This window comes from Columba livia, chromosome 5 (genome assembly GCF_036013475.1).
Source record: "Columba livia isolate bColLiv1 breed racing homer chromosome 5, bColLiv1.pat.W.v2, whole genome shotgun sequence".
In the NCBI taxonomy this organism is placed as follows: domain Eukaryota; kingdom Metazoa; phylum Chordata; class Aves; order Columbiformes; family Columbidae; genus Columba; species Columba livia.
This window is the reverse complement of record NC_088606.1, coordinates 38,921,866-38,949,248: the sequence shown is the minus strand read 5'-3', so window position 1 is coordinate 38,949,248 and position 27,383 is coordinate 38,921,866. Positions and strand designations below refer to the sequence as shown.

General features: G+C 45.0%; 1 protein-coding gene across 3 annotated transcripts in view; it reads right to left on the bottom strand.

The window, feature by feature from the left end:
- The window catches only part of RGS6 (regulator of G protein signaling 6), a 287,036-nt gene that overhangs the window by 13,497 nt on the left and 246,156 nt on the right, over window positions 1–27,383 (bottom strand). For 2 of the 3 annotated variants that reach the window (XM_065064488.1, XM_021287283.2), the window contains 3 exons: window positions 26,965–27,151; window positions 12,507–12,596; window positions 4,651–4,704 (listed from right to left, as the gene is read on the bottom strand). In XM_065064488.1, the coding sequence (XP_064920560.1) occupies window positions 4,651–4,704; window positions 12,507–12,596; window positions 26,965–27,151 (331 nt within the window). The remainder of the gene's footprint in view (window positions 1–4,650; window positions 4,705–12,506; window positions 12,597–26,964; window positions 27,152–27,383) is intronic. The other variant, XM_065064489.1, reaches the window with a different exon arrangement.

Here is a 27,383-nt window from a genome sequence, read left to right as displayed (position 1 = left end):
ACTACATACTCACATTTCCTCTAGGACTTAACAGAAGGGCTCCTTTTCCCATCAAGTATTATACTCTTTACAGACTTTAATGATGAAAGATGAAGTGCAGCCTGTGGCTGACCGCGTGCAAGCGTGCAGGTAAGCGGCTGCGGCAGCGCTGTGCACATCACACCTCTGCACGCACCGCGCTGGGCCATGACTGCTTGGGGAAGGAGACAGGGAAAACACACGGAAAGGGATTTCCCACAGACACCGATATCCAGCCAAAGTCTGGCATTTGCATCTTTGCCCCCCCAGTCCCGTGCAGCACTCTCTGGCCGAGGCTGCTGGTTTTGCCTGGAGCTGCGAGGTGCTCCCATGGCTTGGGCTGTTTCACAAGGGGCTCTGGCCAGCGAACACCTCCTGCTTCTCCCAGGTTGTGCAGCTCTGCTCTCTGTCCTCAAGCAGTGGAACAGATGCACAAGAGCTTCTCTACCTTCTTTGGGTAAAGAACTTTTTCAGTCCAGGAACGTAACAACTAACGATGTGCCACATCAGTTGGTTCAGACAGAAGTTGTAAAAATTCTGAACAAACAATACATCAACTGGTCTGGCCATTCTCCTGTACTTTAAAGCACAAAGACCGAGAATTCTGATCCTTGCAAAAGCTGTATGTGTGTGTGCGTCTTTTGTTTTTGAAAAGATGTCAGCTGGGAATAAAATGCAGAGATCTTCTCAGCATTGGGTCACCACCTCAATATTGAGTCAGAAACTTTAACATCAGTTTTCTTACAGTGGAAATTCCTTTCTTGGAATATAGCAATTTTAGGAAAGTTTGAATTCAAGTCTGAGTGTCGTAGCCCAGGCTTATCTAAGTTACATGCCAAAACTGGTACCCATAGGCTTAACCCCTGTTACTGCTGGAGTAACCATGGCTGCTTTTAGAGATAATACTCAAGATGATGCAAGATGCAACAAAGGAATCCCCTCCTGTTTCACCTTTATTAAATGTAAATGGCCACCAGCACAAGTTAGGCAGAGACTTGGTGGCTTCCTTTGCAAGACAAAAGCAGCAATGGATTCCCTAAATGTACTAATTAAAATACATTTCTCTTCTCCTCTTGGCCCTAAAGGATCATCTTAGCTTATGAGAACTAAGCTTCTGTCTATCTGATTATTAAATCATTCCTAAAGCAGATGGGAAACTACAGTGGTTTAAACAGCTAGGCTGAGACTGCATGGCTAAAAATAGTATAGAAGGCTCCTTTTAATTAGTAAGGTGATCAAATATGACAGAAGAGAGGGATGTAGATATATGGATTCATGTGTATGTGTGTCTTTAAAATTAAGTTATTACCTCAATACCAAGTATTATTTATAACATATATGATACATGATGTCTGATTTTTATGATGCCATTTGTCTTCACTTGGGAGAGAAGACAGTCTAACTCTGCTTTCATAATGTCAATCCTTGCTGTATTCAAAAGGAAAACTGTAATAAGATAAACCTGCCACCATGCTCAGTGCCATCATTTTTTAAATTAGGTGGATTAGTAAGTGCTCCGATGCAATAGACTGTCAGCTCTGCAACTCCCTGAGATCAACCCTTCCCCAGGGCCACTGTGGAGAGGATGGAAGAGCCAGTCTAGCTTTATAGACTCTGATTTCAGGGCATGGGAGCCCGGCACAGGGCCATGATGTCTATCCTACCGCTGTGCTGCCCACATATTTTTGAGGACTCTTCAAAACCTGAACAGGGGAGGAAAGAAATCTGCTGCCCCCTGCCCAAGGAGTGCTGGGGGATACATGCCCTGGAGTGATCTCCTCTTTCATGTGGATGTGGCCCTTTGGTGTTCACCAGATGATCCATGACCCTGACGTTTGGTCCTGGGACCACACAGCTGCTGCCCAGGCCGTGGTGTGGGCTGCCACGAAACACGGACTGACACCGCAGCTGCAGACTTCAGCAAGAAAGCTGAGGAGGTTGAGGATGTCTGGCATGAAGGGCATCGGGTCAGACAGACGTCCCCTTGCTCCAAGGGGAGAGGGAGGCACTGCAAACTATGCCCTTCGTGACAGAAGGACCTGACCAGTGGTGGGCACAACCCTCTTCTCAGTCATTTCCCAAAGCACTGGGTCACATGCCACAGCCAAATCTGAACATTTCTTCAGGGGTATGCTGCACCCTCCCAGTGCCAAACAGCAGCATCGTCTGGAGGTGGCCCATGTCCAGGGGTGGTTGATGGTACGGCTGGTCTGGAAGCCACAGCTGCACCTCAGTGATGGCTCTTTACAGCAAACGAACTTCTAGCCCCAGTTGTTTTGGACATTCGCCTTACAATCATCACTGGAAATCTAACGTCGCAGTTTTCTGTTTGAAAAATGGGCTTAGGGCCGCCTCTTGAAGAGAGCTGAGCGTCCAGGCTCTGTTCCAGCTAAACCTTAAGCATATGCTTAACTTCAGTATGCCTGTGCAGGGTCAGCCTGAATATGTGATCCTGTAATGAGCAACCACTAAAGTATAGTGGAGCTCTGGGAACGAAGGCCGCTGTATTGCTCCACTCCTACACAGTCAGGGAACTGCAGTGAATTTTGGAGAACTAGAGCATGCAGAATTAACTTTGCCTTAATTTAGTCCCCTGAGTACAGCCCAAAGTTACTGCTTTGGTAATGCTGTCCTCCGAGGACATCACGACATGTCAACATAGTGACTATTTTCTCATCTGATGGTAGTGACAAACTGCCATAATGCAAAGCATAAAAAATTCAGACCCTTTCTAGTTCTGGTAGCCACCATGCCACCAGAGGATGACATTTTCTATCTGTATTAGGAAAAATGAAAGACAATGTTTACAGTATGCTAGCCAGTAAGGCAAAAATGAACTGAAGTGCCAACCAATCCACAACTAATTTCTTTACAGATACTTGCATTATAAATCTACCATCCCAAACTGAGCTTGTCAACTTACCCTTCAAATCAAATATAAGAAAAATCCATCTTTGGCTATGTCACTATAAACCCAGCCAGTTTAGTAAAGCGAGAGTTACTCTTATATGTGTCTGGCAAATCTGGGAGCAGAATTTACCACTTGGTGTAAATATTTCTGCATAGTTTGTTTAAAAAAAATCTTGCCTATTCCTCTTTCTGGCAGACTCTTAGAAAGTAGTAAATATGCAGATGGGCATAGTGATATATTTTGTATCAACATATTTTAAATGTCTGCATATGCATTAGCTATATAAATACATTCCCCAGGAAGTCTGCCAGTGGATATACTACAAAGCTCTGCGTGTTACATTTGGGTTTGCTTGTGCAGTAGCATGGCAGCATCGGAAAGAACCCCTTTAGCCTTATTTGCTCTACAACAGCTCACACTTACCTGCGCAGTTTTTCCTTTTCTATCTCTATGTACAAATATTTTATATTTATATGCCATGTGTACGTATATAGTGTATGTATAAATATACATACATACACAAATGCAGGCATATGTACTGTATATACACATACTCCAATGCTTTCCTTATAAAGCTGTTATAAAGCCGTAACAAGGTCTATGAACTTTCTATGAAATAATTGCTCTGTACAGGAGCTTCTATGGGAATCATTTATTTGATGACTATGCTGTCCCAGTATCACCTTACAACTAATGATGGGCAAAACATTAAGACCACAGCAGTATGCCAAAACCCTATGACATACGAAGTCAAAGTGTACTTGATACTGAGCCACACAAGAGTAATTCCCCACTGACACAGTTGCTGTATCTTCAGCTCTAGCCCTGTCCTGCCCCTTGCTGCCCAGTATCCCTGCTCCTCCACCCCACTTGCAGCATCTGCCTCTGTCCTGCCCCCAGTCCTGCCCCCTCTCCTAACTCTTCCCTTTCTCTAGGAAATCTGCTGCACATGCAGATCCCTGAAAGCAAGTGGCATGAGTGGGTCCTGCCCAAACTCTGGGGTCTTGCCCTGGGGGCTGGAGAGAAGCAGCTCTGGCCAGTCCCTTCATAGCCGGACCAGTTTCCCCTCCTGGAAGGACTGGCTGGAGGTTGGAGACTGGCGAAGGACAAGAAAGGAGAAGACATCTGTCTGCTGCCCTTGAGATCCCACTGTGCCCTTATCTAAAAGGTTTAACAGTGTTGTGTTTCTTGCTGTTACTGTGCTTCTTTTCCTATATTGGTATCATGAATGAGTCAAAGCCCATCACTATTTACATGAGCACTGACAGATGGGGGCAATAGAGGAAACGGCTGCAGTGCTGTGGGTGGATATGTATGTGTACATACATACCATATGATTAACCATGCACTATATAACCATATGGATACTGTTGCAACAGCGTTATGAGAACCATGCTCTTCTACTTCATTGTACAAGGAAAAGTTGCAACAAATACTGTAGTGGGAATACAGCAAGAAGACAACCTTGCGTTTAATTCTAGACAGAAATCATTTTGCTTCTGCAGTGATGATAAGCTAGAATGAGCATTATGGAATTCTGCTGCCCACCCCCACCCCCTTCCTTATAGCCACTATTCAGATGAGTTACAGGATTAAAACATAAGCTGTACAGATGCTAGCTGCAAAAATAAAGGATGAAATAAAAAGTTAAGCATCCATATTTCCCGCAACTGAAAATGAAGTTCTGAGGAAAGGGAGTAGGGAAAAGAAAAGGAACTTACCACGCTGCGAGTGAACTTTTCTAGAGAAGTTCTACGACCTTGCTCATTCTCTGGCTTAACAGGGAAAAAAGTGGGGAGAAGAAAATACAGAAAAAAACCCTTCAGCTTAAATGCAGTTTTTCAAAACAGCAGCAAAATATAAGGAAGCAGCAAGGGGGAAAAGTTGTAAAAAATGTAAAAAGCAGAAATCAATGTTTGCAATGGCAAACATAAGAAATCAAAATCTCTTAAAGAATGAGAGACATCACTACTTTTACTCTTGGAGCATACCACCTTTTCTTCTGTGCGTTTTTGGAATGGTTCAAACAGGTCTATGCATTCCTGTGTCTCACAGCTATTGCTATTGATTTCTTGTTCACTGAATTTTCCTTCTGTTGCTGTTTGAGCTGGGACCGCTGATTCTGCCAAACAGCTGATCGGGACTCCCACCTACTTGCTTAGAGAAATGAAAAAAAAATCACAGTAACTTTTACAATATCAAAAAGCAATGTGTGAGTGAATAGAGTGTTGGAAGAAAACCACCACTGAACTCATTGCCAGGGAACCTACACGCCTCAATTTATCCAGAAGCACATTTCTAGTAAGTTTGACTACATCGAAACACAAGACAGCACATGTATGTCTGTGCAAGGCCACAGAAAGATACAGGTAGATTTGGGGCACGGATATTTTTGCATCTGGAGTACAGGACTATTCATATGCAAGAAGACAAGCGTGTGTATCGTGGCTTTATTAACGTATCCCTGAGAAGGTTGCTCGCTGAAGCGCTTCTTTCATTTGGCACAAGGGAGATCTAATTGTTGCTAACAACGAAGAACTAAGTAATTTATTGGCGTATTTTCTGGAATATCTAAGAGAAAAAATTGTTATGGAGAAGAGAAGAAACTCAATAATATGAAAGAAACCTCATTGCAGTCAGAAAGCTGTGAGCACTGCTGATTTCCAGGAGAGAAACTTATTTTCATGCGGTAAGCCAGCAAAACAGAGGTGATAAGACAGAAGTAGAACTGGGCCGAAGGGGATATACATATAAGGGAAAGCCACGGTCATGATGGTGCATGATAGTGTGCTGGAGGTAAGCATTGCACTGGAGGTGCTCATCAGAGGCACCTACCAGTCATGTCATCTGCCACAGATTCAGCTGCAGTAACAACCCACAGGGCTAATCACCAATGAGAAAACCAGATAGAGAAGATGTAAGGAAGCCAAAAGCATGTCAGATAAATTGGATGAGAACTTGTGTAGGTGAATCTAGGTAAATCCTTTTGATTCTTCTGCATGTTCATCACATCTGCCACAACTCTCTGATGTCCACAAGGTTGGTCTGAAGCATCCCAGGTGGACATGGGACTGATTCTCCCTGCTGCATTGTCAGAGACGAGACCAGATCACAAGGCCTTTTCAAGACAAGCAATATTCTTTGTCCAGAAGAAAGAGTCAAGCAACCTTCTGTCTTATAACCATTTGAGCAAGTCACACCATCAGCTCTGAAGTCCCAAAAGTGGTGTCAAAAGTGAAAGCTCAACGCACGTTGTTTTAGACAACATTGAGGATGGAGCCAAGGCCTCAGAGCATGTACCAAATGACAACACAGCCTTCCTAGCTGGCAAGGAGTCAGTGATGTACGCAGCACAACACTCCCCAAAGGACTATTTAAAATGCACAAACCCAAGGGTTAGTTACCTCTCCCTGCATGAGAGAGAACAAAGAGAAAGGCCAGCCTCAACTCTTCTACATCAGAGGTGGTCCCTGCACCTTGAGACAGCAGAGGTGGCAAAGAGGGGCTGAGGTCCTGCTGCCTTGGCTGAATGTGTCATGATGAGCAGCATCGAGGACAGCAGTGCATGGCCATGCCCTGGGCCTCCACGTGGGTCTCCTGCAGGGGTGGCAAGACCTACTGGCAGCCAAATTAAAGGCACAATTTCACCCAAAAGAAGAAATACCTAGACAAAAGACAGAGTGTTCTGCAAGGCTCCCTAGGGGATCAAGGCACTTGGAGTCTGCAGCATCGCATTGCTGTGGACTGGAAAACCAGTGTCTGGCCCAACTGCATTTGAAGTGGAGCTTTGGTTTGCACTGGGGGCAAAGGAGAGTGAGCTGCTGAAAACAGGTCATGCTGTGCCCCTGTACTTGCCATCAAAATGTATTGTCTCTGGTTCTGCTACCAAGTAAAAGGTAATGCAGCTTCCCACCCAGCAGGAAGACAGGACGGTGATCTCCAAAGATGATGAGCACCTTGTTGGGGTTCTGAGAGCTCACGCAGCATAAAGGACCACACACAAGGCCGTTTCCCTACAACGGCTGAAGACACACATGAGGAAGCATGAGGAAGTGGGCACGGAGAGCACGGATGGTGTCCCACAGAAGCATCTTACAAGCACAGGCTGCAGCAACCCTGCACATTGGGCATGGGGATGGCAAGCTGGGACCAGCTGGATGTGTGGAAAGCTCATCCTCGTAGCATCCAGCTCTGAGTCAAAGTATGACATTTTCTAGTAAAATAAAAAGCAGCTGATGCAGGCTGGCTGCAGAGTGATGAGCTGGCCTGAGCAGTTTTAGCAGCAGTGGGCGTGGGTGCGGGCTATGTGGCTCTTCCTGCCTGCTTGCCTGCAGACCTGCCTGCAGACCCTGTGCCTTGGCAACCTGCTGCGCAGGCAGCTGCCTGCCCGCATCCCTTTTGCACAGCACGGCGGCTGCCTCGCACAGCAGAGGAAGGAAATTTAAAAATAACAAGGTTAAAAAAAAAAAAGAAAAGAAAAGAAAAAAAAAAAAGACCAAGTCAGACCTTTCTCAGCCCTGTGAACAGATCTGGGATCTTGTGCAGGGAGTGTCTGACAAGCTGTGGACCGCAGAGCCGTGCCCGCTGCAGCACCACTGCAGAGTCTGCACAAACACACACTGCAAGTGCAAAGGGCGAAGGCAAAGGAACACATCAAGCAGTCCTCCTAAGTGAATCTTTGCCAGTAAACACACCAACAGACTCTACCAGGTAATGGCAAAGGATATGTGCATTTGGATAAAATATGAAACAACCACTGTCGCTGCAGATGAAAACCTCTCAGGCCAGGTAGGTGCAGAAAAATAGACCTCACCACTTAGCAGCCATTCCCTAATTAATAACTGTCTCCTCCAAATTTTCCTTTTTTCATGATTAATCATTTACCCAGTCATCCCAATTTTAAGTTCCTTTGTGTAGATTCTGCTGGCACAGAACAGTGCAAGTAGAAAAAACTTATGAAAACCAGCTGACACTGATTATTAGAAGTAATTAGAGAAAAATGCTCAGCATCTTTACAATATTCAAGCCAAGTCCTGCCACTGAATCAAACTGATCATGTGTTCCCTGATGGGACTAGAGATGGGGACAGAATCTACAGTGGGAACCTTCCTGGACAATGTAGAGCAGCTGGAACAGGGGGGCTGGATAAAAGCAATGCTTCAAGAGGTGCGTACTGAAAATGAAGCCTGTCCCTCATGGCATGAGGCTCCTAGCCATTGCCTTGCCGACACTTTTTGCCAGGGATCTGGAAAGGGGTAGGGAAATACATCCCATAACTTGGTCTTCTGAACTACAGGTCTGCAAAAATCTCTCCATCCCTCCCCATCTCCCTCCATCCCAGGATTCATTTTCTTGGCTATTGAATCCTTTCTTTGGTATGAGACTTCGGGGTCTGGGGTAGGGTTTTTTTGAACTTTAATTTGGTGAAAACCATGTATTCCAGAAGGAATGACATCAGATGAAAAGAAAGGATAATCACTTCCCTGACCCTGGCTCATGGAAAGGCCAGGATCAGGTCCCGGGCTTCTCAGGCAGTCATGTACACCTGTCCAAAGCAAGAAAGCAAAGAGCATGTACAATGCTACCAAATGGCTGGAGCAGCATTTTGCATCTGTTTTGTGTCTATTTGTGCAGGACCACAGAGAACTCGCCCTCCTCTGAACCAGCTGGAGAGGAAAACAATGCTCTAAACCAAGCAAATACCAACCTGCTCTTCCCCTACCGCGACGGGGCTCACACCGGTGGCTTCGCAGCCCCTCTGCACCACAGCTGCGGCCGCCTCTCCAGGATGCTCCCCTGCCTGCGGGCAGGGCTGGATGGTGGGAAGCCACCCCATGCCAGCCTGCCATGGCCATCAGAGCTGTGACAGCTCAGCTGCCACTTCAGCCAGCAGCCAGGTGCCTGCCAATGTCATCGTTTCCCCATTACAGGAAGTAATGGAAAATGCCTCAAGATCTTTTCTGTTCCTTTCTCTCCCTTCTCCTCAAAAATAACTAGCAAAGCATGTGTCTGGCTGCTACTTCACCATTAACAAAGCTCCTGTGCACCCCCACCCCCTTCCATGTTGCACTAACTAATCAACACTGCTCTTTCCCCAGGGAATAAACTCTGGCTCTGCAGCCAAGTCATCCAGTCTTAACGCCTCCTTGCCTCAAGCAAGGAGGCTTGTCATGGCACTTATTCTGACATGAGGCTTGCTGCCATCTAAGGACACCCAGACACCATTTTGCCCCCTGTGCAGGAGGGCTGAGGGATGGTGTGGTGGTGATTACCTGCTGTAAAGTAGCCTGCAGTAACATGCATATCAGCAGAAATAGGAGCAGGTCGATGCTTGACCCTGCACAGCACAAGTGGGACGTGTTGCATAGATACACAAATAAAGCACGATGAGTCGGTCGGGGACCTCAGCATCATCCAGCCCTTCACTGCTGAGCCGGCTGCTTTCAGCAGCCCCGTGATTTCTACCTGCTGCAGGCGGAAGGCTGGACATGGAGACATCAAGCTCAAATTGGGCTGAGTGTACAGCTATTCCTCCTGAGGACAGGGCTTTGCCCTTGTCCCTCCTCCAGCCTGGCGGGGGAGGAGGACTTCTGTGCAAGGCAGGGAGCTACACCCAGCTCTCCCCCTCTGCAGCTCACTGCTTCCAATCACACCCTTGCTGGAGGCCAACCTCATGTTCCCTGCTGAGCACCATGAATCCTAAGGATCAAGGCCAATAATACAGTGGTTATTTGTAATAATGACACTGGGAAGAATGGAGAAAAAAAAAAAAACAAAACTAAAGGGATTTACAAAGTATATATTCCTGGTTTGTACACAGCCTGTGTCCACTGTCTTGCATCAGTCAGTGGTGTGAACAATACGTTCCTTTTGCCATTGCTGGTCTCCCCCAGAATTCTGTCATTGTATCTCAGCCCTGGCCCATAACTTCTCCTCCCTCCCCCCCTTCCCTCCATTACTGCACTCCCAGAGCAAGGAGGGGAAGCTCCCACATCTGTGGTTATTGCATGGTGTGGGAAAAAAGTAACTCTTCAAGCTTAGAGTATCTTACAAATTTCAAAAATATCAAGCATGTTTTGAGGCACAAATCAAGCCCTGCTACCTCCCCACTGAGCACGTCACATTATTGCCATTTGACACGAGAAGAGGATATGAGGCAGGCAAAGCTGAACCTTTCTTTCCCCACATAAGAAAGGAAGCAGGGAACCAGGCGAAGTCCGTGGATTTTGTGGCTCTGAGTCCCGTGCTTTAGCCACACAGACAACCTGTCCCTTTTTCCTGCCCTCTCAGCTTGCCACAACCCAGTGCTGGGGGGCAAAAGATCCCAAATGACATAAACTTACCCACAAAATATTCGTATGTGAATCTCAGTCCACAGAGACATTAATTTGAACTGTGCAAGCAACTCTTTTAGCCCAAGTCCATCATGCTATGCTTCTGACAGAACTTGTTTTCAGTACTAAAGGTAAGGCTATGTCATATCAGTGCATATCATAACACGAGGACATCTTTGGGGCAAGGCACACTCATGCCCCAGAGAGATGTACTCATAAAGACTTAAAACAACTGCAGTGAGTTTCTACTGACATCAGCGAATCCAGGACTTTGCATGCAGGTTCTAAACCAAATCCTCCATCCACACAGCCTCTGATATACCACTGGGGTTTCTCTTTTCCTTCTCTCTGCTTTCCAGCTACGTAGAGGAATTTTAGAGGGATGCGTCTCAAAGCTGCACCAAAAATACTAAAGATCTTACCGTGTAGCTTGGCATTAAGAAACTTCATGTTCTTTCTGTCAGCATCTCTCCACCTGCCCTGCTTCAGAAACATTCACTTGCCCAACACAATGTAACATGACTGTGAAGAGCTTTACAAATTCTGGAGTAACATCAACTCCTGTCCCACATCGTGTGAAGCTGATGAACAACCCATCACCTTTTTTGTACCTCGCTATGTTTACTAATGCACCCACAGCTCTTTCTAAAAGAAACTTAATTCTTACTTTCACGGCTGTGTTAAGATGACACCAAAACCTGCTCTGTTGGCAGTTTGCAGGGGGATGAGGATGTCCTGCTGACACATCCAGGGCTTGATCTGACAGCAAACAAAGACTGGAAAAAAAAACAACCAACCAACAAAACAAACCCACCACCAAAAAGACCACCTCTGGTTTGAATGGATTCAGCTGGGAGGAGAAAATTCTCCTGCTCTGAAGCACAGAAACCTTCATGTATTCAGCGGAGACTTGCGGGGAGGCACCATAAACTGATAGGGTAGAAAGATGGCAAAGGTATTTAGAAAAATTGAAAAGGTTTTTATGCTTTACACCATCAGAAGACTTTGCCTTGCACCTCCTTCTTTTCCCACAGCCTCTGAACTCTAAGTCAGGTCTAACCTTTTCAAATGTAAGCAGCACTGGTTCATGCTGTCTCAAACCAGACATTTTGAAACATAAGGCTGACTGCTGCCCTCCATTACCTTCCCCTAATCCACCTGCCAGTAGTCCCAGACACAGCAGAGAGAGGGGTTTGTCTCCTTTTGTCACCATATGCATGCTTTTAGGGCACACAGTGACAATCAGGACAAAAATACCACTGGGATTTCATTGTATTGTGCCCATGAAATGTAATTTGGCAGCACACAGAGAATGCAGCAGAAAAACAGCAGGGAAGATGGTGATGGGAAGCCACACACTCAGGCTGCAGGAGCCAGGAGTCAGTTTATGTACGGTCCTGGAAGCCAAATGTAAGTGGGACACGTACACGTGTACCTGCATGCACATGCACACAGACGGACAGGCAGACTTATGGAAATAAGTCAGGAGGTGTAGGAAGCATTTGAACACAGCCAGAAATGCAAAGATCAGTAGTTTACCTCCCAGCCCCCTCAGAAAGAAGTGACACTTGGACAGGAGCTGCCGTAATTCTACATATCCGCTCCTTTTCTACCCTGAACTGGGGGCTCCTGGCAGAAATGTGGTGCTGGCAGAGCACATGCAGACACCAAAAAGGCTAAGAAGAGCTCAAAGCCAGTTCTCCTGTGAGAAATGTGGCTGGAATTCTTGACTACCACATGGGCTGCAATTGTTTCTTGTCTTCAAAGAAAAGGAAACATCTCTGGGGAGCCAAAAGCAAGGGAAAGGGAGAAAAGAAGCCTGGGAATCACCGCAGGGAGGTCTACAGGTAAGGCATCCAAAGGGAAGATCACATGGTGAGGCTAGGGAGGTGAACATCAGAATGGGTGAAATTTGCATCAGTAATGAACAGACTGATGGGTTCTGCAGTGTCATGAGGCAATGCAATTTTAATTGCCTGCACTGTGTCTGGGAGACAGCTGTGCAAGACACTTTTCCATATTATTTTTACCTTGGGTCACCATGTTTTCCCCAAAACACATGTTGAGGCTGTGCATATGGATGCCATACCCTGTCTCCCCAGTGCAGAAAATAAAAGTGCTCATTCCTTTCTTAAAGGAAAAAAAAGAAAAGGAAATAATATTTCATTTTCACACTAGCAGCAAGCAGCAGGTGAGAATCAAGAGGTGCTAAGAGATGCAAGCAGGTCCTTTCCAACAGATACCTTCTTCTTTGCCAGCAATAAGTCCTGGTAAGCATTCGAACGGAGGAAGCGCGCATAGCTGTCACTCTTCATCAGCTTGTAAATGTGTTCCTGAGGGACGGGAGGAAATGAGAGAGAGAATTGTTATCAAACCTCATTTAGACATCACAGGGATTTAAAACACAGTGAATTAGAAGGAAGAGAGAGACTGATCAAAGTTCTAATTAAGTCTGCTATTATTGATTATCTGTGTTGTGGTAGCGCACAGGAGGTCCATCCTGGGGCACAACCCCGCTGTGCCTGGGGCTGCATGAACACAAAACAAAGAGATGGCCCTCACCCCAGAGGCTGGCACACATTATTCAGTAATCAGAGTTATTCTGCAAAGACTGCAACTCTCTGAAGTCCCCAGATTATAAGCAGGTGTCTGGCCAGAAACTACTGGGATGTCTCAAGAAGGAAGAAATAAACACCAGAAATTGTCCCACAGATTAGGTTCCATTTCACCACTCATAGATACTTGAACTATCACCCAGCACTCCCCTCCTGTTCACAGAGGGAACTCATACTTGAGCACGTTTCATCTCCACTAAAGACATATACTTAAAGCAAGACAAGCTGTTAATGTCCTGAAAAAGCCTGTATCTCTGGTGACTATGCAGGGAAGTTATATGACTAGCTCAGATATGGATGGCTACATCATATGTATAAAGTTATGTATGTCAGATGAGTCCTTCCCACAGGGCCTTTTTTCTCCTAGCAAGTCAAACTACTGTTACCAGCTTGCTCTGAGAGCACTTATTGTGTGCATCTTCAAACTTACAAAGCAGTGTTTCATTGCAGCAGAACTTCATGCCCCATCCTTTTTCAGCTTCCTTGCTTAGTTTTAGTTTCCTGCTGAGAATCCCACAATACAGTCAGCTCTTCTTTGCTTAATTATCCCTGGATTTGTAATATATACTATCTCAAACACCAAGAAAATAAAATCAAAATACTTTGACCAAATAAAGACTGAGAACACACTAAAGGAATTCAAGAGGAAAAACAAAAGGCACGCTGGACATTTCTCTTAGACTTTGTCCAAGGAAGTACTTTTATCAATTTAATGCTCAATTTTATCTATACTGATTTATACAATGTGAAATATTCTCTCTTGCCCTAAAGCCATTGTACATGAAACTTTAGAAAAACCAAACCAGACTGAAGTCACATAGCTTATTTCACAAGCCAAGCAGAATTCCCTTATCTTCACCATCATGGGTAATTAGTGATGACCTGTCTATACACAGAAGAATTGCTTAATTCAGCTTTCTTGCACTATCTGGTGCAGTTCTAAGAGAGGGATAACTGCCACTGTTTTCCTATGACACAGCACAAATGTATCCTTTGAGCTACAACCTGGTGTGGAACAATTTGTATTGCTTAACTTCCACACTTGCTTTCAGACCTGACAAATCCTCATCTGTGTAGCATTATCTATCTGACGGATAGCAGATGATTTTGCAACAGAAATGCTCGTATAAAGCCATCTAGCAACTGTCACCTTTCCTTGCTGCAGTAAAACACAAGGGAGGGCACAGCTGCATACTTCTCACCTACAGCACTGCCATGAGATTTTGCATGCAGCTGTGGGATATTTGCTTTATTTATTCAGGACAGAATGAGCCAAATACGCTGTGCGACAAGAAGAGGGAAAATAATGCACGTCATGGATATGGTCATCAAAAGGTTCCTCTTTCTCTGGTGTGAACAAAGATCTACATCATCAATGCTCTCTCAAGTACTTCAGCTAACAGATGGGATTCAGTTGATTTTCACCCAACCATATTACAGTCTGTTAATCTGTACTGTTACCTCTTAAGGTCTTTCAAGGAGACTCCACACCTTCCTAATGAGTTCTTCATAATCACCTGGGGAAACAAACAAACAAACCAACCCTCCTGACTGTATATCTAAAGGTCTTTCTCCTTCCTTCTCCAGGACGAGAAAACTGATGAATAAGTAGGGCAGCCACCTGGTAGCCCATGGACAGCACAGGGCCCAAGGGGTCTCCAGAGCCTCCCTCCTCTTAGTGGTCCTCCCTTGCAGCACCAGTACATGCAGGGTGCTGGTGGGAGGGGGTGCTGGGGTGGGCAGGCAGGGGCTGTGGGGCTCAGGTAAGGCACTGCATGACAGGGGTACTCTTGTTAACATTTTGATAGACACACAATTAATTTTTTTTACTACCTTTCGACTACAAAGGGTTTCTTTACCTGTGTCCGGACAACTGGGTCTGCTCTGAAAGGAAATAATAATATTTTTGGAACACAGCATTCAGTTTTCATTGCCACACAGATCACATGAGCTGTTTGCAGGCAAAGGAGAACACAGCAGAGCAGAGCCTGGCTGGCCATACAACCCACTGGCATGCCAGAAACAACTATCATTCTTGCTCACGTCAAGACATCTTCATGTCTTTGACCTTAAAACAGTATAAACTCAATATCTGGCTGTGGGAAGGGGGAAAAATTACTTCGATCCTGAGATGAAATAAACCACCAGCCGACTTCCTAACCAAAGCCCTTCCCTGAAAAATAGGACTGTTGCACACCCACAGCCCAACTGCTACCGCAGTGAGCTAATTGGTATGAAGCATTTTCTCTGTTTTTCATATCTTGGAATCACGGAAAAGAACACAGCTACCTTTCAGCTGTTCACCAAAGATACATTTAAACAGGGAATAACTATTCCTAGGCTTTGAATGCTAATGAAGAAAGAAGGCTGGGCATGGGGAAAGGCAGGTATAGCTTCAGAAGCAAACTTTACTGCTTAACTGCAAGAATTCCAAGGGCTTGCTTTGAATAAGCTCTGGATTGGAGGCACAAATGATACACTGATCATTTACTTTACAGCACAGCATTTCTGAAGTACCTGCAGGAAGTCTGAAACAGTTGCTCAGGTCAGCAAAGACTGCTTTCCAATTTGCAACAGTACAGGACAGCTTACATCGCTGCAGCCAAAATCCCTGCTGAGACTGCAGCAGGAAGGTCCCTGCTCCAATTGTGGCTGCAGTCTGTGTTCAGCTCAGTCACACAACAAACCCAGCTGCAGGATGGGAAACACTAGTGGCTGGGACGTTTGGATCTTTTGCCTTTTCTGTTCTTTGCCACCAGGCTATTTTCTGTTATACTTTCTGAAATCTGCAACTTGCTACTGAGAATTTACAGACAGCATACGGCAGCTCATCATTTCTTAAATACATTGAAAGCTACTGGAGGTCCAGCAACCACACATATTCTTCTGAGGAGGCCTGAGCAAGGGGCCTCTCAACAGAGGTGTCTGCATGGATTTAGCTGCTCTGTGCAACTTGTGAGAACTGGCTTGTCACAGATTTTTAACTCACTTTGGCCCACTGGTCTCTCACTTCTTATTTTACTGAGCAGCTGCTTTTTTTCCTCCTCTTTATCATGTAATGAAGAGGGAACATAACCTCTCCAAAGACTGAATCTCCAACTGCAGCCAGCATCTCTAGCGATGCGCTTTATACACATGTTCACTCTCTGACACACCTGACACTGCTGGCAAGAAACTTGAGCCTTCCTGTCTTTTTGCTGAGAGAACTCTGCATTTTGTAGTCATTTATTATAAGGTAACAAACTCATTATTACTGGCTCCCTGAATACACAAAGCAAATCCGCTACTTGTGTAATTTTTAACAATGCAGCTGCAGCTCTGGACATTACCATCTCCTGCGCTGTGAGCAGGCTGGCCAGAATTATCACTGTGACATTTCTTTGCAAGTGCCCTGGGAAGTTCTTGTGACAGATCTGCACAACAGTAGGAGCAATATTTCATTTCCCAGCCACTGGGTACCATTGCTGGGTACCACTTCCCAGGTAGGGCGCAGACTCCCAGCTCCCTGCTCTAGACTTAGCACAGCAAGCCCTTAGGGAAACATATTGCAAAAACAAAAATTCCAAACAATCTTCTAACAAAAGTTGCCAAACTGATCTATCAAACCATTAAACAAGGTAGCACCCTGCTTTTAAAAACAGACAGAATGCAGAAAAAAAAGGCCTTTCAAGATTTGGCTAGGAGTTGACAGGCATCACACATCCCATGGGTCTCCTCTGCAGCCTTGCCAGCTCTTTCTGAGCACCAAGCCACTGTTCCAGGCCACTGCAGTGGCAGCTGCAAGTGGAGACAGGGATGGACTTTACATGTGCAAGCAAGCCCTGGCGACCTGACTTTCTGAGCTGACCAGTCAGTCAGTCCCTCACACAGCATGCCATTGATGAGTGCTCCCCTGCCAGGATGGATGCGCAATTGGAAATGTCAGCCTAACATGGAGGGTGACACAATAACCTGCTTTTGTAATTATGGTGGATTTCGTCTCCAGGAAGCAAACAATTCCCTTACAAGACTCTTGCAAGCAGAGCAGGTTTGATTTCAAAAAAACCCAGAACTGTTCTTCCCCAGATTCTAAACCAAGTCAACAGAGACAATGGAGTCTGCATGCATCTTTTCTTGAGAAAAAAGGTAGAGTGGCTTTCATGGTTTGGGCACCTCAATCACATCTCCTCCATGATGGGAAGAACTACATAGTGGGACTGAGGGCTATCCAGCTCCACTGAACATCTTCTCTGTACCTGGGCTGGTGCCATGAGAGTTACACTTCAGATGGTATAACCATTCCACTCACCATCATCATTGCATGATATAAAGGAGAAAAAACAGTAAATTTTAAATGGGGAAACATTGTCACTTCTGTGAATTAGAAGACAAAGGAGCCAGTCAGGTAAATCACAAAGAAAATATTTTCTACAGTTACGTGAAACCAAGAGGAAAACCCATCCCAGCTATAGCTGACAGCTTAAGTACAGGGAAATAAACCCTGATAAGATTCGGCATCTCTTGGCTGTTTTCTTTCCACAAGCTCTATCTTTGGAAAGAGATGAAGGACAAACTCTGTAAATTTTCTTGACAAGAGGGGAAAGGGGGAGGAAAAAAAAAAAAAAGAAAGATTGCAATCCAGATGGGAACGTGGGAGGTGGCTGTGATACCAGAAACTGTCTCAAAGCTGCACCTGCTTCAAATCAATGCACTGCAATGTGATCTCAGGACTCTCTCCCCCTTTGCAGTCAAATGCAGTGACCCTGAGGAGGGCATGGATGGCAGCCAAGCAGGACCTTGGGAACACCCGAGAAGTATGTGGGAAAAAAACCTGAATAACAAAAAAATAATAACAAAGTCTGACTCGGACAAAGCACCTGACAGACCTCAGGAACTGTGTTCTCCGTTAACCCTCCTTTTTAGCAGAAAATCTTGGTTCTTCCCCTCTGAATCGTGTGTATGAGACGAGGACTGTTGGTGGTTAAACATCCATTTCTAATCCCATCTGTATCTTACCCACTGTGACATTTTGTGACAGGCTTGAGACTTTTGGAGGGTTGAGAAGACCAAGCACAACATTCTCATTACCTTTGAACACCAGTCCGATTCCAGAAAGCCCTTACATTTGAAGTTGCTGATAGAAAGTCTTCCCTGTTTGTGCCTAAACACAGCCACGAGCTTTAGATGACAAGGGGGAATATGGGGAAACTGCAATTTTTTTTTGTTTGTTTCAAGCACAGGTTTCCCATTTAGCACATTTTTAGTCCTTTCCAGGGGGCTTACACTAAGGCCAGAAGCTGTTGAGATCCATGTGAGACCCAATGGCCCACTTTGGCCTTTTAAAGTAAACTGGTCAGAAATCTCCTTGCTGTAGCTATCCCACTAACATATTTTGGATTGTTTTAGGGCATCTCTTCACCCCATCACCAAGACCTGGCATTAAAGCAGTGAGATTTGATTTGGAGAACTCTTTGTATTTCAAGCATGTGCACATCTGTGGCCACTCCGCTGGCCAACTACAAGGGAGATTTGCAGAGTGTCAGACAAATCCATTAGAAGAAAAGCCCATAAGCAATGTAAAGCAGTAGATTAAATAACTAAATAAATAACAGCAAACCACAATGAATGTTAATGTTTGTTCTACCCGTGTGCTGGGCACTGGGGAGGAATTTACTGCAGATTCGCACATGAGAGAGCAGAGCCTCAGTGAATGCCTTGTGGCCTCCGCTGGAAGGATGATAAGGGATGTCAGCTGAGGACCTGCCAGGGGGTTGCTTTTTGAAAAGCTGTCTCCATAGCACAAAGAGGATGTGGGAAGGAAAAAGCACAGAGATGCTTTTCTGACCACACTGTGTGCGGCTGCACCTTCCAATTAGAACAGGCAGCAGCCTAATGCCTTTGTGTTGGCACCTCTGCTCTGCAAAGACATCGGTGGCAAAGGAGGTGAGGTTAACCCCAGTTAACAGCACACACACACTGCAGCTGCAAAAAGCGCAATCCAGGGGCTCTTGGAGAGGTACTCTACTCCCACTGTCACACCATTCCCAGCCCATCCTCAGCAATCCTGCCTGACCAGCAGGACCCCCTACGATACCACCACCAAGATCTTCCAAAAAGCCAAAGAAAGGAAAGGAGACCTCCTCCTCTCCAGCAGTTACCTGTGCCACTAATGAATGCAACCGTCTTCAGGAGTACTTACGATCACTTGCCACTCAGTCTAACTTACAGCACTGAAATGCGCTTTAGAGAAAGCAGGAAAAAATGCTACATCAACTCTGGAAGCTGAAGAAGTTGGCAGCAGACACAGCTGAGCTGAGGCAAGCAGTGAAGAAGCTGCAGAAGAAAAGACCTTTGCACTTGCCCTGACTGAACCTGATGGGAAAACACCAGCTGGGGGAGGAGGCAGGGAAACACAGAGGGTTTTATTCCAATTCCCCTTAATGTGTCCAAATCCCCACTAAGAATGCCCCTGGATCTACTTATTCTGGTCTCTGCTTTTAGGATCTTACTCTTCTCAAAAGTGCTGTACTGCCCATTTTGAGCTGTCTGCACGCATCAGTCAGAGAGAGCCTCCCTCCCAAAGCCTCGTTGGTACCTGGCAGTATTGCTGTCTAGCAGGGCGAGGGGAAAATTGGTACCCTGGCTGCTGCGGGAGGGCTGAGCTTTCCTTGATTTACAGTTTAGAAAAGAAATGTTTCAAGTTGGTAAACGGCACATAAGGGTCTTGGCCTGAGTGTGAATTGCTCTGGAAAATCTGAGCAATATCTCTTTGGCCACTCTCAAGTTACTTAAGTGACACAATAATTTACACCCAGAGTTTTAGCTGATGCATTTTCTTCACACTCAACCAAGTTGGTTTTGTTACTATGGAAAAAAAAAAAAAAAAAAGAGATGAATAATTATGCTGTAAGACAGACTAACCTCACTGCTAAACTAAAAAAAGCATAAAACCTCTTTTCAGGCCACAAATGAAATTACACTGGGCTGAAGGCACAGGAACGTAAGAGGGAGCTTTAGCAGGAGGGATAACTGTAAGCAATGAGAGCTCATTTTGAGTAATACACAGAAATCCTTTGTTTAGCCCTGTAGATACAGAGTTGGAAACACAATGTAAATCTTTTGTGGGAAAGTGCATTGGTAAAAGTAACACATAAATTTAGCTTTGGCTCCTCTGTAAATTGATGAGACAACTGGTTTGCTTCATACCTCCAAACACACAAATGGGAAGGCAGAGCTGCTGGGGGGTCCGTGGCAAACACAGTGTGCAGGACGACAGAGGCAAAGGGTTGTTGAGTGCTGTGCAGTGAAGGGGTCAGCCTGGTACTGCAGGAGGATTTAGTCCTAAATATAGCAAGGGCTATCCTGGGAGACAAGAGTGGGCTGCCGGGAGTCTAACGCCATATGAGCAGCTTTAGGTTTTGAGAACAATGATCATGCCTAAGAGGCTGATTCTCTCAATATGGGCCAAATCCTGGCTACTGGCAAAAAGCCCAAGTGAACAGGTTTTGCTGGAGAGGAGGGGGCAACCCAGTGTAGCACTTGGAAGACTTGCAACTCTTTTCCAAACAATACAGTATCTCGGAGTTGCAGCAACGAAGATGGGGTTTTGCACTCCTATATATGCTGTGGTACAGCCATGAGATAAAACTACTCAACTTTTTGGCCAACACCCTGATACTTGCAGGGGTGCCTCTTTCTGTTTTCTCTGATGAAAATCCTGCCAAAAAGCTGAGTTGCGCCATGGAGAAGAACATGCAGAATCCCTCACACGCAGCAGTAAAATTTGGTTGCACTGGGGCTGCCTGTGTCCCATAGGAGATGGTGACAGAGCAGGATGCAGCCCTACAGAGACCAGCAGCATACAGCTTCTGAGTAAAGGAGGCTATGCTGAGATAGGGACCACCAGGCCTGCTTGGATGCCTACCAACAGAAACATCCTTCCACATCTCATCAACATTTTAGCTGTAAGATATCTACTGCTGTATCACCTTGGACTGTCTTTAAGTGATTGACCTCAAGCTTTTGGAGTCCATGCTACAAATGCATATCAAAATCTTGCATCTGTTTGCCAATGAACCCCACCCAGACCGCACATGACATTCATACCCGCCCTGGTCTGAGAAAGGGAGATGTGAAATGCATTGTTGATAAATCTCCACAGGGATATATATATATATATTTAATTAGAAGGGTGAACACTTCAAGAGATAACACACCCTTAAAAAAATTAGCCTGTAATGTTCCTACAGAATGTGGGTTTGGCAGAGGTAGAACTGAGTCATCCACAAGAACATTCACTCATTATCCACAAGCAGTGGAGTCCTGGCTTCTCAGGTAGAAAGGGATGCAAGTGCAAGCGCTTTCACTCCCTGTTTGGGAGAAACAGAACAGCATCAGCTCCTTCCTGACTTTCATACAAAGAGAAAATGCTCTTGCTCTGGATTTGACATACAGTTGTTCCTTCCATTCAGGAAGCACAGTGCACACTATTGAGACTGGAGTCCCAGAGTCTGAGTGCTGAACTCAATTTTTAAGCAAACTAGACACTTTCCCATGTAACCAATTTAAAGGTATTTTTTGGAGTTAGGAAATGTCTGGCACATGAGGCACTGTTATTGCTCATGCACATGGTTCCAGCCAGCTTGGCAGGATCAACACACTGAATCACAGGCAGACTATTGTCCTGTGGGAATACGCCGACTGTTCTTGTCACACCGTTCTCATGATCTTTCACTTGGAGAGATCTGCTGTCTTCTGTCACTGCATGTGTATGGAGAGAGTTCACTTGTGACTTTTCCTAGCCCTTTTCCTGCCTGTGTGTATCAGAGGCAGGTTAGCTTAGACAGTCGATTAATTCCTGACACCTTCAGAGGCAGAAAGGGAACAGCAAGACAAAGGTTGGATGTTAGGTATTTTTCATATGACATGACCACTAGACCACAAATTAAAATGGAGGGTAAAGGATAAAATCAGTAGTTTCTGATGTGTGGTGCAGATGTACATTTCAAAAAAAATCCTGGGAAAGTAATAACAGTGAATATCTGCCCCTGTGTAGACCTCTGCCTCAAGCCTTTTGTTTCCTGCTCTGTGCAGCATCAGGCACACCAGCACAAGGCTCCACCATCACTTTCCTATTTTTGCTCCAGACACCTAATGGCTCTTCTGGGTGTATTCGTGGAGCAATCAGTTTTAGATTGGTTGGTTTTAGGTCATTTTGTGAAAATGAAGGAGCTTGAATTTTTGTTTGTGTGTGTAACAAACGCGCAGTACCAGTGAGGCTTCATGTGAAGGCTGTTTCTACAGTCAATGTAACCCACATACTGGGAAGACAACTGGAGTGCAGCACAAGGAAGGATTTTCTCCTTCAGTCCCACATAATTAGAGCCAAAGGAGGAGAATAAAGGTCAAGTCCTTGCACAGTCCCTAACCTCCACAGGAACAACCAGGCTGCCAAAAGCCTCCAGGAGTCCTGGGCACCATCCATGTATATGTAGAGATGCTCAACCTTAGTGCTTTCAATTTCTTGTATCGCAAGCACCAGGTCCCTGAGCAGCTCTGGCTCAGGTGCACTTGAGCCCCACTTCAAGGCAGAGCACCTGGGCCTGCCCATGCACTGCCCACCAGCGCCGCTCTGCTGTTACCTCAATTCTCCATCCCTAGTCACCATCCTTTACACGCAGGCATGTAACCAGAGTGCCTAAGTGAAACACTAAGAAAATAGGGATAATGTTTCTTCGAGTTCTTACACGAAAGGTGATAGAGATACGTGACGAATTATTATTTTCACGTTTTCCTTGCATGCTGTGATTTTGCTCAAGACCTACAAAATGAGTTCTGTATGCCCACTGAATAGACACCAGGCATACATTGCTCTATATGCTTGTTTTCACATCCCTTGTATGCTTGAAAAGACAAAGTCAGTGGAAGAAAGGTCACCCCTTATTTTCCTTTCTTGGTAGAAAATGACATTCCACTACCAAGAAATCCTTACTCACACTTGGAGTTTGTTTTTGAATTCAACGGGATTCTGTCAAGTTCTGTCAATGCTCCCAGCTTCCTGATGGGACCAGAATGCAAACTGAGGACTGATCACTGATGAATCCTGCAAGAGCTCGTATCTCTATCACAGTGCGAAACAAAAACTCAGGGCAGCTGAGAGCATGAATTGTGCCCAAATCTGGACCAGGTACATTTCTGGCTTGAGTAGCCTGGAGTTTAGCATTATGGTCTAAATCTGCTCTGGAATTAGCCAAGGATCTGCACAGCACAGTTGAAATCCCTATCTGAGCCGGGATTAGAAACGAATTTCCCTGAATCATCTTCACAGAAACAACAGCTGATTAGTTCAGGTAAAGGAATGTCAATGTAAAATAGTTTTATTTATAAAAGAAGAAAAATAAATAAAGCAAACAGGAATGTAATTCCAAAGACAACTATGTATCTTACCTTAGTTTAGTATACCTGGCTCTGAAGCCTAACAGTAAATGCCCTTGCAAGGAAACATTACTATCACATTCTTGTGATACCAGTTCCCAATGCCAAGGGACTGAGGCAGGGATTAAAGACTTGCTGAAGGCACAAAGACATTTCAGGGGAGGCAAGGACATGCTTGTAGGTGGGAAGAAAAAATATTTGAAAACTAATAATGTGTTGTACAGATAAGTCATAATTGTCACACTCACAGCTCTGGGTTCCCATGTTAAAGATGAAATACTTTGGTTGTCAGCAGCTTCATTAGCCAAAAGAGGCCACTTAGATGGACCCAAACTTATTTGCTTTCCAGAGCTGGCTGTGCCTATTTCATATTGCAGGGCCCCACATCGGTTGTACAATGATGCTGATAACTCCTGTGGGAGCTTACATCCTGCTAAGTAGTTCACTGTTTAATTGAACTGACCTTTCCCAACAGTGCCCCTTGAATTAAAAGCTGCTTTACTCCCCAGTGAAAATGGTTTGATAATCATAATATTTTGCTCAGTGGACAGTTGTTTAAGAGCAGACAATAATCAGCTAAATTGGCAAAGCTCGCCTCTGGAGGGGCCCAGCACTAAAATGACAAAAGGTGCTGCAGATCCAGATAGCTGGCAAAGCTGATGGTCAGGACAGAGCCAGGAGCAGGGGCTGTGCTGCTCGGGGATGGGGGGATGCCAGCACACTGGATGGGGAGGTTGGTGCAGGCTCAGCCGGCACAGCGTGCTCTGCTCAGGGTAGGGGTGAGCTGGCACAGCCTGAACAGGGCACGGGAGGGTGAGGGCACAGGCGGGAGTTGCAGCAAGAGAAGGCGGCTCTGTGCAAGTGGAGCATCATGGGACTGCAAAGCACAGCAGCAGCAAGGGACTCACAACAGGGCAAATATCTCAAGCTGAGATAGGGAGGTGGCAAAACGCTTCTGTAATACCGGAACCCATCTTAGAGAGAACTCTGTTCGAAACACTAAATACCCACCAATTTCAGGTTTGGATTAGGAGCCCTTTGAGGATGTTTGGAGCTGAGATTTTCAGTGTCCCTTTTCTTAAAGAGGAACATTTGCCTTCAGATCACGAGTGGCCTTGGGATGAAAAGGTCTTAAGTGAGAGGCATGTTTGTCAGAAACCCCTTTTTCTCCCTGTTTTCTTCTAGGCCAGTTGTCTTACCAGTGGTTGTGCAGCATCTGGGAGAGCTCTTTGGGGCCGGGAGCCAAGGCTGTGCAAAGCAGCACATCCATGGAGACTGTTAAAGCACCTGATAACAGATGATGCTTTGCTTTGAACTTACAGTCACAAGGCACTCACTAGCCTGAAGTACACTGTGTGCTGCTACGCCTTCCCCTTCCCAAGTACCACAATGTGTTCATTCGCAACACTTTTTATACAGAATTGGCATTTTGCAGGTCTCCCAGGTCAGCTGAAGTACTGGAGTGTCACATCACCTTCTCCTATTTTTCCACTGCAGGAGCAGCAATTTAATTTTATCAGTTCAGCCAAGCCTTTTCTTTCCTTTTAGTCTTAGTGTCTCAGAGCCGCGGGCATTCAAAGAATCTGCTGTTCAGTAAACTAAATTTTTTCTTGTTTTTTGTTCACAAGGACATTTCAGTTGTTTTCCTCTTTGTGCTAAAGCTACCCAGGACAGGACAAACCTTGTATTTTCCCTCCCACAGTGGGCTGTTTTGACTGATTGTGTTGAGATGAGTCCCTTAGGAATGTGGGATGTGTGAGAACTCTCACAGGCTCCTGGTGCCAGTGTACTGAGATAAGGCAGCCAGCCTATAACCTGCCACAGATACATGGACAACAGAGCGCCGGAGGAGGCAAGGCTGACCTGGGGGAGACACCAGGACAGCACCTGGGAGATTCAGAGGACGTTGGGGGGACCTACATGCATTCCTGGGAAGTGGATATGCAAATAAAATGTCCCCTCTCCAGGATGAGTCAGTGAAAGCCAACACTGCACCAGGCACATCAGGGCACTATGCCCATCAGTACTGTTCTGTTTCCCCCTGCTTCTGTTAGACAGCCTTCTTAGCTATCTGTTCAAGCAGTCAGAAACAGCTTGCTTGGCCTTTGGAGAGCTACTAGAATTCCACTGCACATGAAGGTAGCTCGGTACACCTTCCACATTGCTCTGTCCTCCCTTGGCACAGACCTAGTCTCCAAGAGGACCACAGCTGGGCCTCAAGGTCTACCTTCACCTCCTGTTTCTGTGAACCAAAAGATGAGTTGAGGACATCCTTCAGCATAAAAATCCCCTGAATAAAATTAACCTGAGGAGCTAAAATTGCAGTCTTACTCCAAGAGCTCCAGCTTGATTTCATCAACACCCCTTTGAATGACAATTACATTGTGATCAGTTCAAGACGAAATCCTGTGTCTTCTGATTAAACACTCATTGTCTAAACATCCATCTTTTTCTCAGTACTTCTATTTACCAATTTAATCAATTCCCTCATTATTCACCTATCTGCTTTAGCCTGCATTTGTCATCATCATCTTTTTCAGGTAATGCAAATTTGCAGAAGATCTTGTTCACTATAACTGCAAAGCAAAAAATATGACTTAGCCAGGATGTCTTCATATTCCTGTGTTTCTCAGCTTTAAAAAGAACATTTAAGTTGCCTGATATTCACAAGGGATTACCCTGAAACTTTGCGTACATTCTGTCTACACTGGCCCCAAGGAGCAAGACTGCATTCAGGAAAATACAGTTTTTGATGCTGGTTTGAAAAATTCATTGCCTAACCTTGTATAAGTGGTCCACAACATCTCCCCTGAGATGGAAATATTTTGTTAGTAGAGTATTTTGAAGAACTGCCTTTGAATGCCAATATAAAGAACAAGTTGGTTTTACTACATGCTTTTGATAAAATTGATTACGAGGAGAATATATTTTAATTGTGTCCCTGGTAATATTTGCCAAATGATCCATTTTTTTCTGTTTCTTTTTTAGCCTTTATAAAATGATATTTTCATTTTTTTTCAGAAGGTTATGCAGCTTTATCCTTCCTTGTAGCAGTTTTTCTCAAATTATCTGTTTTCCTGAAGGCATTTTCTGTGTACACTTTATCTGTAAAATTTCCCTGATAAATCGGTGGCCCTTAGGAGGGAAGGATTAAGCCCACTGCATTGCCTGCTGTCCTATCATTATTCTAAGGTATTGTCTAGTGGACAAGTTTCTAGCTGTGTTGGAGGGAGCTGCTGCATTTGAGGTTTGGTAGGGGTGGATATAATTAGCTATAAATAAATAAATGATTTAAAAAGTGTATTAACCAGTATTTTGATATGATATCAGGCATTCTGTAAATATGACAGACTTTGGTGACAGGGAGTACAGAGAGCCAAACTGAACTTTATAGCACTCTTTCATCTTTTCTTTCTCTGAGACATGGCTCCAGCTCGCTGCGCCTTGCAGACTTGTAAATTTTAGAACATTTGTTCCCAGAGGAGCATTAGCCTGTTATAACTGACAGATTCAAAGAAAATATCATTTACCCAGCTTGAAGAGATATCCTCAAAGTCACTTCCAACTGTGCCTCTCCTTTTTCTAACAAGTGAGCAGTGACAATGTGATAGTGGAATATCACAGTAAAACTGAGAGTTTTATTAGCAGCAGTTCCACAAAACCAAAAACAAACCTGTGCATCTTCATATGTGTATCTCCCTGGGTCTTTGACATTTTGGCTTGTTTTCTCGTAGCTGTGGGAATCCAGGTTGATAGCACTTTGGGCCCCAGGAGCTAGAAACTCTTGCCAGATTTCCTCCACTCTGGTGGTTACATCTTGTAGAGGTTGTTTCTTGAGATCCTGGACAGCCAGCCAAAACCTGTTGGTTGGGGATAAAAGAGAAAAAGAGAGAAATCTAGGTAAGACTTTGTGGATAAGCCTGGGAAGAGTCACAAAGCACAGACGTAGAGCCTAACCCTGAAACTAGCTGAATTCACAGAAGACTCTCCATTTAGCATGATTTCAGGGGAAGGTGTGATACACTTTACACCAAACCCTTACACTGTGGCTAAGATCAGAACAGCGACTTTAAAAAGTTCTTATTCAAACCA